Raw genomic sequence first — 13145 nt, 5'->3', positions numbered from 1 at the left:
ACACATGGAGGTTTTACCTTACAAGGGTGAGGAATTGTTTGGGGACGGTCTCTCGGACCTAGTTTCCACAGCTACGGCTGGGAAGTCAAATTTCTTGCCTTATGTCCCTCCACAACCTAAGAAAGCACCGTATTACCAAATGCAGTCCTTTCGTTCTCAGAGGAGCAAGAAGGTCAGAGGTGCGTCCTTTCTTGCCAGAGGCAGGGGTAGAGGAAAAAAGCTGCACCACGCAGCTAGTTCCCAGGAGCAAAAGTCTTCCCCCGCTTCCACTAAGTCCACTGCATGACGCTGGGGCTCCACAGGCGGAGCCAGGAGCTGTGGGGGCGCGTCTCCGACATTTCAGCCACCAGTGGGTTCGTTCACAGGTGGATCCTTGGGCTTTACAAATTGTGTCTCAGGGATACAAGCTGGAATTCGAGGTGATGCCCCCTCACCGTTACCTAAAATCGGCCTTACCAGCTCCCCCCATGGAAAGGGAGATAGTGGTGGAGGCAATTCCAGAAAGTGGTGGTAGAGGTCCCCCCCCCTTCAACGGGGAAGGGGCTACTATTCCACTATGTTTGTGGTACCGGACGGTTCGGTCAGACCCATTTTAAATCTAAAATCCCTGAACTTTTATCTGAAGAAATTCAAGTTCAAAATGGAATCGCTCAGAGCGGTCATTGCAAGCCTGGAGGAAGGGGATTTTATGGTGTCGCTGGACATCAAGGATGCTTACTTGCATGTCCCCATTTATCCGCCTCATCAGGAGTACCTCAGGTTTGTGGTACAGGACTGTCATTACCAATTCCAGACGTTGCCGTTCGGCCTGTCCACGGCACCGAGAGTTTTTACCAAAGTGATGGCGGAGATGATGGTGCTCCTTCGGAAGCAAGGGGTTACAATTATCCCATACTTGGACGATCTCCTCATAAAGGCGAGGTCCAGGGAGCAGTTGCTGATCAGTGTAGCACACTCTCAGGAAGTGTTGCGTCAGCACGGCTGGATTCTGAACATTCCAAAGTCGCAGCTGATTCCTGCGACGCGTCTGCCCTTCCTGGGCATGATTCTGGACACAGACCAGAAGAAGGTGTTTCTCCCGGAGGAGAAAGCTCAGGAGCTCGTGACTCTGGTCAGAGACCTCCTGAAGCCAAAACAGGTGTCAGTGCATCACTGCACACGAGTCCTGGGAAAGATGGTGGCGTCTTACGAAGCCATTCCCTTCGGCAAGTTCCATGCGAGGATCTTTCAGTGGGATCTGCTGGACAAGTGGTCCGGATCGCATCTTCAGATGCATCGGATGATCACCCTGTCCCCCAGGGCCAGGGTGTCTCTTCTGTGGTGGCTACAAGGTGCTCACCTCCTCGAGGGCCGCAGATTCGGCATACAGGACTGGGTCCTGGTGACCACGGATGCAAGCCTCCGAGGGTGGGGGGCAGTCACTCAGGGAAGAAACTTCCAAGGGTTGTGGTCAAGTCAGGAGACTTGTCTGCACATCAATATCCTGGAGCTAAGGGCCATATACAACGCCCTGAGTCAAGCGGAGCCTCTGCTTCAAAACCAACCAGTGCTGATTCAGTCAGACAACATCACAGCAGTGGCCCATGTGAACCGCCAGGGCGGCACAAGAAGCAGGGTGGCAATGGCAGAAGCCACCAGGATTCTTCGGTGGGCGGAGAATCACGTACAAGCACTGTCAGCAGTGTTCATTCCGGGAGTGGACAACTGGGAAGCAGACTTCCTCAGCAGACACGACCTCCACCCGGGAGAGTGGGGACTTCATCCAGAAGTTTTCCAACTGATTGCAAATCGATGGGAACTGCCACAGGTAGACATGATGGCGTCCCATCTCAACAAAAAGCTAAAAAGATATTGCGCCAGGTCAAGGGACCCTCAGGCGATAGCTGTGGACGCACTAGTAACACCGTGGGTGTTCCAGTCGGTCTATGTGTTTCCTCCGCTTCCTCTCATACCAAAGGTGCTGAGAATTGTAAGAAAAAGAGGAGTGAGAACAATACTCATTGTTCCGGATTGGCCAAGAAGGACTTGGTACCCAGAATTGCAAGAAATGCTCACAGAGGACCCGTGGCCTCTGCCTCTCAGACAGGACCTGTTACAACAAGGGCCCTGTCTGTTCCAAGACTTACCGCAGCTGCGTTTGACGGCATGGCGGTTGAACACCGGATCCTAGCAGAAAAGGGCATTCCGGAAGCAGTCATTCCTACGCTGATAAAGGCTAGGAAGGACGGGACAGCAAAACATTATCACCGTATATGGCGAAAATATGTTGCTTGGTGTGAGGCCAGGAAGGCCCCTACAGAGGAATTCCAATTGGGTCGATTCCTGCACTTCCTACAGTCGGGTGTGACTTTGGGCCTGAAATTAGGGTCCATAAAAGGTCCAGATTTCGGCCCTATCCATTTTCTTTCAAAAAGAACTGGCTTCACTGCCTGAGGTTCAGACGTTTGTTAAGGGAGTGCTGCATATTCAGCCTCCTTTTGTGCCACCAGTGGCACCTTGGGATCTTAACGTGGTGTTGAGTTTCCTGAAATCCCACTGGTTTGAGCCACTTAAGACGGTGGAACTAAAGTATCTCACGTGGAAAGTGGTCATGCTGTTGGCCCTAGCCTCAGCTAGGCGTGTGTCAGAATTAGCGGCTGATTGGTGTGGCTGGTATGAGTTTTGCCCTGGATTCCAAAATCCTTTCCTTGTAATGTCAGCTCTTCCGGGCACAGTTTCCTTAACTGAGGTCTGGAGGAGGGGCATAGAGGGAGGAGCCAGTGCACACCAGATAGTACTGAATCTTTCTTTAGAGTGCCCAGTCTCTTGCGGAGCCCGCTATTCCCCATGGTCCTTACGGAGTCCCCAGCATCCACTACGGACTACGAGAAAAAGAATTACCGGTGAGTAAATTCTTATTTTTTTCATACTTCACGATCCACACGGACTACGACTGGGAACAGTAACCTGTGCCGAGCGTAGCGAGGCACCTTGCCTGAAGCATGGCGAGCGAAGCGAGAGGACACTGTGCACTAACTGGGGTTCCCGGTCACTGTAAAGACAAAACACCACCAAAAAAAAAAAAAAAAACTCATGTCGACCTACTGTAGTTACTGTCGACTTTCCATAACACACCCATGGTCGACATAGGTAGACATGGAAAAGTGAAGACAGTAGAAAATGTTGACATGGGTTTAGTTTGTTGTTTTTGTGGGGGGCATTTTGTATGTTTCACTATACCAGTGTCAATTTATTGGAAATGTGTGCGCTTGCTAAACTTGGGACAAGGAGCTTGTTGAGCTTAAGCACTTAATACCTTTTACCAGTCTACCGTTTGACGCTGTCAACCATTTGGGGTTGACCTACTGACTGTATCTTTTACTGTAGCGCTATCTATGGGATACCCAAATATAAATATTGTATAAAGTGTTACACCTTGGCTCTAACAGTAAACTATCCAGGCGAAGATCTACTGTAATAATGTTAGTGTAAAAAGGCACTTCCCTCTCCTAATGCCAAGGACATTACATTATGTATTCAGTGTGCAAGAATGTAGAAAAACTCCCTACACCTCTTCTCTTTTCTTCCAAGTGAATAGTTATGTTGCTCCCAAGTGTGACTGTAACATATCATATGGTTTCTGGACTGAAAATGATGGCACCACTTTATAAGTACCACTAGTGGTAATACAATCAGGAGAAGAAGGTGATTGCTACTTTCATCCCTAGTGCGACCTCAAATACTTACACCATATGCAATCATGAAAATTATTTTTTGTTCTCCTCACTTGTTCACACAAGGTTTATAAAATAAAAAATATACTAACAAAAGAAAAGCCTATCTGACCTGAAACAAATATAAATCTACTATTGGAGAATAAAGAGTAAGTGCTCAACTGAATTAGAGACGACGTGGCCTCATCCACAGCTCTGTACATATTTGTCCACTACAGTAGCCACTACAATTCTGCAATGTTAGGGTCCGACGATGTGCCATTCCGGAACTAGATGTACAGCATATCACCTCTAACTAAATCCAGCCCCTAAGATTTGTCATCATGAAATTAAAATGAACTTGAAAACATGGTTTAATCATAGAGAGGCAAAATCCCTCCAGAATATATTTCTTGCATTTTGACAATATTGAGATTAAGTTAAAAAAAAAAAAACCCTTGCTTTGTACAATGTTAGCTTAGAAGCAAAAATATACTTTTGTACTAAAAAAATACAACACCTTAACATGAGGACTTTTTATGACTAATGATTTTATGTAATGCTGGTGTTGCTTGATTACTTTTTTAATAATGATATCGAAAACGTTCGTACCCGTCCAGCTGGTCTCCCAGAATATTGTGCGTTTAATATATAGGAAAGGTGGTGCACGCTGTTTCACTTCTTTCAGGTCAGCATCTGCTATGCCAGCAGTGACTGAGAAGTCCACAGCTTGTGACTCCAGCATGTTTTTTCTGAATTTCTTTGACACCATTGATTTTAACTTTGACACCGTGATTTTTTTTACAAAGTCTAATAATTTAGGTTAAAATGGCAGAAATAATTGTACAGTGCATCCAGAGAGTATTCACATTATTCCCCTCAAAATTCTACACACAACACCCCATAGTGACAACGTGGAAAAAGTTTTTGTTGAAATTTTTGCAAATTTATTAAAAAAGAAAAAACATGTACATAAGTATTCACAGCCTTTGCTCAATACTTTGTTGATTCACTTTGGCAGCAATTACAGACTCAAGTCTGTTTGATCATGATGCTACAACAGGGGTGGCCAAACAGTCGATCGCGATCCGCTGCCCATCCACCCGAAGCTGCGCCTCTCCTGCCTGCCGTCCTGCCCCTCAGTCTGGTCTCCGGCAGTGACGGCGTAGTGTATAGCTCAAATCAGGCGCCGGTTCGTTAGCCAATCAGAGCTCACGAACCGGCGCCTGATTTGCGCCATACACGCTGCCGTCACTGCCGGAGACCAGACTGAGGGGCAGGACAGCAGGCAGGCAGAAGCGCGCGCTGCGCTCTCCACACAGCACTGTGGGGCATATGTGGCACTGTGGGGGCATATCTGGCACATGGCACAGTGGCGGCATATGTGGCAATGTGGGTCATATTTGGCACTGTGGGGGCATATCTGGCACTGCGGGCACATGGCACTGTGGGGGCATATCTGTAATCTGGCACTGTGGGGGCATATCTGGCACTGCGGGCACATGGCACTGTGGGGGCATATCTGGCACTATGGGGGCATATCTGGCACATGGCACTGTGGGGGCATATCTGTAATCTGGCACTGTGGGGGCATATCTAGCAGTGTGAGCACATGGCACTGTGGGGGCATATCTGTATCTGGCACTGTGGGGGCATATCTGGCACTGTGGGCATATCTGGCACTGTGGGGGCATATGTGTATCTGGCACTGTGGGGGCATATGTGTTTGAGGTTTTTACCTGTGGGGGCCAATGTGTTATTTCATGCGAGACAGTCATTACACTCTGTGCAGCAAGGCTACGTCCTTTTGTTATACCACGCCCACTTTTTTGTTATACCACACCCTTTTTTTGCGCGCGTGCCTCTGGCGCGCGCTATTATTCCTCCTAGGTAGATCACAAAAGCTTTTTAGCTTTCAAAGTAGATCGCCGACTACAAAAGTCTGGCCGCCCCTGTGCTACAAGCTTGGTACACCTATCTTTGGGCAGTTTCGCCCATTCCTCTTTCCAGCACCTCTCAAGCTTTATCAGGTTGGATGAGAAGCGCCTGTGCACAGCCATTTTTAGGTCTCTCCAACTTCAAGTCTGCGCTCTTCAGAGTTGTCCTGAAGCCACTCCTTTGCTATCATGGCTGTGTGCTTAGGGTCATTGTCCTGCTGAAAGATGAACCGTGGCCCTAGTCCCTTGATGGCTAACCTTGACACTCCAGCTGTTGTTGAACTACACATCCCAGCATGCCCTGCATCAGTTTTAGCATGGCCAAATAACAAAACTGTAGCAGGGCATGCTGGGATATGTAGTTTAACAACAGCTGGAGTGTCATGGTTAGCCATCACTGCCCTAGTCTGAGGTCAAGAGCACTCTGGCAAGTTTTCATCCAGGATGTCTCTGTACATTGCTGCATTCATCTTTCCCTCTATCCTGACTAGTCTCCCAGTTCCTGCCGCTAAAAACATCCCCACAGCATGAAGCTGCCACCACCATGCTTCACTGTAGGGATGGTATTGGCCTGGTGATGAGAGTTGCCTGGTTTCCTCCAAACATGACGCCTGGGATTCACGCCAAAGAGTTCAATCTATGTCTCATCATACCAGAGAATTTTGTTTCTCATGGTCTGAGTGTCCTTCAGGTGCATTTTGCCAAACTCCAGGCGGGCTGCCATGTGCTTTTTACTAAGGAGTGGCTTCCGTCTGGCCACTCTTACCATACAGGCCTGATTGGTGGATTGCTGCAGAGATGGTTGTCCTTCTGGAAGGTTCTCCTCTTTCCACAGAGGAATGCTGTAAGCTCTGACAGAGTGACCATTGAGTTCTTGGTCACCTCCCTGACTAGGGCCCTTCTTCCCCAATCGCTCAGTTCAACTGGCCGGCCAGCTCTAGGAGGCGTCCTGGTGGTTTCGGAACTTCTTCCATTTACGGATGATGGAGGCCACTGTGCTCATTGGGACAGTCAAAGCAGCAGATATTTCTCTGTACCCTTCTGTGCCAATCCTGTCTCAGAGGTCTACAGACAATTCCTTTGACTTCATGCTTGGTTTGTGCTCAGACATGCACTGTCAAGTGTGGGACCTTATATAGACAGGTGTGTGCCTTTCCAATTCATGTCCAATCAACTAAATTTACCACAGGTGGACTCCAATTAAACTGTAGAAACATCTCAAGGATGATCAGTGGTAACAAGATGCACCAAAGCTCAATTTAGAGCTTCATAGGAAAGGCTGTGAATACGTATGTACATGTGATTTTTTATTTTTAATAAATTTGCAAAAATCTCAAAAAAACTTTTTTCACATTGTCATTATGGGGTATTGTGTGTAGAATTTTGAGAGAAAAAATTAAATTTATTCCATTTTTGGAATAAGGCTGTAACATAACAAAATGTAGAAAAAGTGAAGCGCTGTGAATACTTTCCAGATGCACTGTATATGTTAAGGATATGGCTAACAATAGAGCTGATAATCTGTATTCTCATTGCCTGCATATAAACTATGTCCATATAGGTTAAGAATATAGAAAAGCTTTCTGGTGCAGGTCACACTTCAGCATGAGCACATAGACACCACCTAACCACATGCACTAATTCTCTGCTGATGAATCTGCAGTCAGACCACAAATTGCTTATCTCATCTGCTAGAACATGCTGCTCGTCATTTGCTAATTTGGCCATCCTTCAAAGAATTTTATGAAGTAAATTGGGAAAAAGAATAAAGTTTTCATAAGCATCCTGAGAAAAACTTCCGAAAACAGACTGAGCTCTTTAGACAGCGTGACTCCTCTCTGTCGAGCATGCCTCCCAAAATGTTTTCACATTCTAAAACATCCCCTAAATTCTCTTTAAACTCAATCCTTCTCTAAATATCCAGCCATCTCTTTCCGACTGTTAACACCATAGCCCCTCTTTAACTTCCCTGTCAAACAACCCCCCACCCCCATGAGTAAAGCATTTGGAAGTCATTAGGCATGAAGGAAAACATTCCCTGACCAGAGACAAAGACAGGTGTTGCTTTGATGCTCAGTCAATTGATATTAAGCCATGTTTGCAGGGAGGGGAGCAGGGACTGTCACCAATGGAAATGTGCAGGACCTGAAGTAACTTTCCACATGTAGAGAAGTGTCGGTGCAATCACAATTAACAGCCTATTATTAAGCACAGGTGGTCATTCCGAGTTATTTGCTCGTTGCCGATTTTCGCTATATTGCGATTAGTCACTTACTGCGCATGCGCAAGGTTCGCAGAGCGCATGCGCTTAGTTATTTTACACAAAAGTTAGGTATTTTACTCACGGCATAACGAGGATTTTTCATCGCTCTGGTGATCGTACTGTGATTGACAGGAAGTGGGTGTTTCTGGGCGGAAACTGGCCGTTTTCTGGGCTTGTGCGAAAAAACGCTGGCGTTTCTTGGAAAAACGCGGGAGTGTCTGGGCGAACGCTGGGTGTGTTTGGGACGTCAAACCAGGAACAAAACTGACTGAACTGATCGCTATGTGTGAGTAAGTGTGGAGCTACTCAGAAACTGCTAAGAAATTTCTATTCGCAATTCTGCTAATCTTTCGTTCGCAATTCTGCTAAGCTAAGATACACTCCCAGAGGGCGGCGGCTTAGCGTGTGCAATGCTGCTAAAAGCAGCTAGCGAGCGAACAACTCGGAATGAGGGCCTAAGCTGGGGAGTGTCACTATAGACGCAAGCTTGTTTTCCAAGTAGAACTGTGTGATTAGAGGAAGGAAAATTGTGTAGTTGTAGAATGAGGAGATGCGAACGTGTGTGAGTAACACAGACTTCATTTTATTCCTTGCTGGTTATAAATGCCAAGGATTGTCCCTTTTATCAGCTCCAGCATCTCGTGTGTGGCTCAGACGCAACCTCACCGAGGAAGCTGTGCCAACAAAGGACAATTTCAACCCAGGAAAATCACCAGCCAAGGAAAGCATAGGATGAAGGAAACGAGGAGTGCAGGCAAGCTTTACGTAAAAAGGACCTTTTCAGCCTGGATTCCTTGTTGTTGGAGGATGAGTAATTAGCAAAGTCAACATGGTGAAGTGGAAAGAGATCAGAGCCAAGTAGCTGACTTCAAAGTGGTTGGGACATTCTAAGTAGACTCCTGCATCGTTAGCACACGGCTGTATGATGTGTTGTACCATTGGAGGCATCATTTTGGCTCGTTATTCAAAACAGTAAGAAAACAACTTGCAAAAGGATATGTTCATCCATTAAACGTTATTTTTTCCACTAACACGTTACCTAGACAGGAGAATCCACGTCAAACTCGTGTTCTCGCCGGATTCCTGCCACTGGCGCTAGCAGGGTTTATGCTTGTGATGAAATGGAAATGAAAAACAAACTCTGTATAGCAAATAAAACATTAACTTCATTAGTTTAATGATGCAGAAACAAATTTCCTTGTAGATACAAACTTCAGGACAGCTGAAGCAAGAAGTGCAAATCTTATAGCGCAAAAGTCACATCTGTGTCAGTCCAACCACAAGGGTTTGCAAAGTCCCATCAATTAATAATCCATAAAGTGGTCACCAGGAGAAAAATCAGACCCAAATAACTTGTGTTCACACGTCTTTAGTGTAAGCTCAGGAGCCCACTATTCACAGGAGGGTCTTGCTCATTTCTTCCCTGTGGAAACAAAGGATTAGTCACCAATGTATGGGGGCAGTTAGGTACATTTTGTTGTCAGTACAATAATACTGGGCCTGATATTTAATCCCATGTATTCACACCATATGTTGTGCTGGCCCGGAGGGTCCCGTGCTCTGGACTTGAACCTTTGGATTGTTAGGGACCTACCTAATGAGGTCACCTGGCTGTGGTAGGTGGGCACATATTTTCTGGTCACAAATTATGCTAAGAACCTCAATTTTGCTCAATGTTAAATTGCAGAGTTTATTATAATTGTTATAAGTGTTCTTAATTTTAAAGTGTGCACCTGCATTTTCTGTTTTTGTCTTCTGTGTGGCACTACAAGTCTCAGCATGGTAGCACCTCTTATGTTTGGAATCGAGGTGTGCAGTCAGTGCACCTGCCCCACAATCACTCCCCTTCCCATGGTTTAGACATGTGCAAGACCTTCAACAAGGAGATTTATGGTAGACTTACCATGGTTAATTCTCTTTCTGCGAGGTACACTGGGTTCCACAGGGAATACATCGGGGTGTAGAGATAGATCTTGATCCAGAGGCACCAACAGGCTAAAGCTTTACTGTTCCAGAATGCATTGCGGGGCCTCCTCTATAACCCCACCCCCAGGCACTGTGAGCTAAGTTTTGTTAACCAATCCAATGCAGAAGCAGGTAAAAGAGAAGGCAGATGTTAGTCACATAGAACCACATTCTCACGACAGGAGGAGAAGGGACTAGCGGTTAATGCCATACGAACCCAAAGAAGCTAAGTGCGTCAGGGTGGGTGCCCTTTCAGATAGAGATTTAACCATGGTAAGTCTACCATAAATCTCCTTTTCTGCAGTGGGGTACACTGTGATCCACAGGGAAACATTGGGGATGTCCTAAAGTAGTTCCTCAAGGGAGGGGACGCACCTTAGCGGGTATGAGAACCTGGCATCCAAAGGAAGCATCCTGGGATGCGAAAGTATCAAAGGCATAGAACCTAATATACATGTTCACAGAGGACGTAGCCAACTTGCACAATTGGTCTGCGGACATGCCACGATGGGCCGCCCAAGAGGGTCCAACAGACCGAGTAGAAAGGGCTTTAATAGCAGCAGGAGCTGAGAGTTCAGCCTGCGCATAAGCTTGTGCAATCACCATTCTAATCCATCTGGCCAAGGTTTGCTTATTCGCAGGCCAGCCACGTTTGTAGAAACCAAACAGCACAAAGAGGGTATCTGACCTCCTGATAGTTGCAGTCCTCTACACATATATACGGAGAGCCCATACCACATCCAAAGACCGTTCTTTGGAGGACAATTCATAAGAGATGAAGGCTGGAACCACAATCTCTTGATTAAGGTAAAAAGATGACACCACCTTAGGTAAATAACCAGGGCTAGTTCTAAGAACTGCTCGGTCACGATGAAGTATCAAAAAGGGTGGACGACAGGACAAAGCGCTGAAGTCTGACACCCTTCTAGAGGCAATAGCCAGCAGAAACAGGACCTTGGCTGTGAGCCATTTCAGGTCCACTGACTCGAGAGTTTCAGATGGAGACTCTTGCTGGGCATTCAAGACAACAGACAAATCCCATGGAGCCACAGGAGGGACATAGGGAGGCTGAATCCGCAGTTCGCCCTGAGTGAATGTATGAACGTCAGGTATAGACGCAATTTTTCTCTGAAACCACACCGACAAGGCAGATATGTGATCCTTGAGGGAGGCCAGACGAAGTCCTAAATCCAGGCATTATTGCAAAAAAGCCAGAAGTCTGGAAGTACTGAATTTGTAAGCATCATAATTCTTAGCAGCACACCAGGTGAAGTAAGAATTCTAGACCCTATAATAAATCCGCGTAGATGCCGGTTTGCGGACCTTCAGCATAGTTTGGATGACTGCCTCAGAGAATCCTTTGGCCCTCAGAAGTAAAGCTTTAAGAGCCACGCTGTCAAAGCCAGTCTGGCCAGGTCTGGATAAAGACAAGGGCCCTGAACGAGGGGGTCTGGGCGTTTGAGGAAGTAGAAGAGGACGCTCTATCGATAGATCCTGCGGGTCTGAAAACCAATGCCGTCTGGGCCACGCTGGAGCGACTAGAAGTAGTATTCCTCGTTCTTGTTTGAACTTCCGTAGTACCCTGGGCAGGAGTGACACTGGAGGGAACACGTATGGCAGCCGTAAGTTTCATGGAATTGCCATAGCGTCCACGAACTCTGCTTGAGGATCCCTGGTTCTTGATCCGAAGTCCGGAATTTTGTGATAGTGTCGAGATGCCATCAGGTCTACATCTGGTAGGCCTCACTTGTTCACTAGGAGTTGAAAGATGTCCTGATGAAGACTCCACTCTCCGGCGTGCACGTCCTGATGACTGAGGAAATCACATTCCCAGTTGAGGACTCCCGGAATGAACACAGCCAATATTGAAGGCAGAAGGCGTTCCGCCCAACAAAGGATTAACCGCTGTAAAGGGCGGGAATGGAATTGAACGTACTCTACCATGTCGAAAGCCAACACCATGAGGCCTAGTACTTGCATCGCCGAGTGTACCGACACTCTTGGGCAAGAGAGGAAGTATCTAATCCTGTCCTGAAGTTTCAGGACCTTCTCTGGAGACAGAAACTGCCGTTGACTGTGTATGTCCAGCAGTGCCCCCAGGTGCACCATGCTCCGAGCAGGGACCAGCGAGGACTTCTTCCAGTTGATGAGCCACCCGTGGGTGGTGGGTTTGTAGGAAGTTTACAGTCCGTTGCAGATGACTGAGGAGGACATCATGGGAGTTTGCCAGAATCAGCAAATCGTCCAGATACGGCAGGAACCCGACTCCCTGGCAACGGAGATAAGCAGTCATCATGGCCACAACCTTGGTGAAGATCCGAGGGGCCGTGGCCAGTCCAAAAGACAGAGCCTGGAATTGATAGTGAAGGTTGCCATTAGCAAACCGCAAACATTGCTGATTAAATATGGCAATAGGCATATGCAGGTAAGTATCTTCTATAACCAGGTATACCATATATTTTCCGGGTCCACGGACAGTACAATTGAGCGCAGTGTTTCCATACGGAACTTGGACACTCTCGCAAACTTGTTCAGTGATTTGAGGTTGAGAATAAGCTGGAAAGACCAATCAAGTTTCGGGACTAGAAACAGGGTCGAATAGTATCCTCTGCCTCTATGGGACAGAGGTACCAGCAGTACCACTCCTGTATCCAGGAGGGAACGCACAACCATCAGTAGAGCTTGTGCCTTTAACGGATCCAAAGGGATAACCGATGTACAGAACCAGTGAGGGGGGACGTCTCTGGGAAGAGACTGCGTACCTGTGAGAGACAACTTCTCGCACCCATGCGTCTGAAGTGGTCATTAACCAGACCTGGATGAATCGTAGAAAATCGGCCCCCCACCCTGGGATCCTCCAGGGGGAGGCATGTCCCGTCATGCAGCAGGCTTGTCATAAGAAGCGGGCTGACGAGTAGCCCAAGAACGTTAGGCCATGGGCTTAGTGGTTGTTGGCAGCACGAGACATTCTCGGGTATGTCTGACCTTCACTTTACCGTAAGGCCGAAAGCATGGAAAAGTGGTACCGTTTCCCTTCTGTGCAGAAGGAGTAGCATTTGGGAGAAAGGCAGTCATAGTAGCCTCCGATTCAGACCCAATTTTTAATTAGGTCTTCCCCAAACAAGATGTCCCCAGTAAAAGGGGAATACCTCCAAGGGCTTTGGAGTCCAGGTCCACCATCCACGACCTCAACCACAGAATACGGCGAGCTAGGACAGACGCCTTGGCAGCCAACACACCCGCCTCAGGGGACGCCTCCTGGTGAAGAAAAAGGTGGCGGTGGTATTG

At 47.2% G+C, this 13145-nt stretch overlaps 1 protein-coding gene across 1 annotated transcript in view; it reads right to left on the bottom strand.

The window, feature by feature from the left end:
- Nucleotides 1-9045: 9045 nt before the first annotated feature.
- ASPSCR1 (ASPSCR1 tether for SLC2A4, UBX domain containing) overlaps nt 9046-13145 on the bottom strand; it is a 212980-nt gene continuing 208880 nt past the window's right edge. The window contains exon 16 of the mRNA XM_063961227.1: nt 9046-9315. Coding sequence (XP_063817297.1) covers nt 9305-9315 — 11 coding nt within the window. The 3' untranslated portion in view covers nt 9046-9304. The remainder of the gene's footprint in view (nt 9316-13145) is intronic.

This window comes from Pseudophryne corroboree, chromosome 3, assembly GCF_028390025.1.
Source record: "Pseudophryne corroboree isolate aPseCor3 chromosome 3, aPseCor3.hap2, whole genome shotgun sequence".
NCBI lineage: Eukaryota > Metazoa > Chordata > Amphibia > Anura > Myobatrachidae > Pseudophryne > Pseudophryne corroboree.
This window is presented reverse-complemented; position numbering and strand designations above follow the sequence as displayed.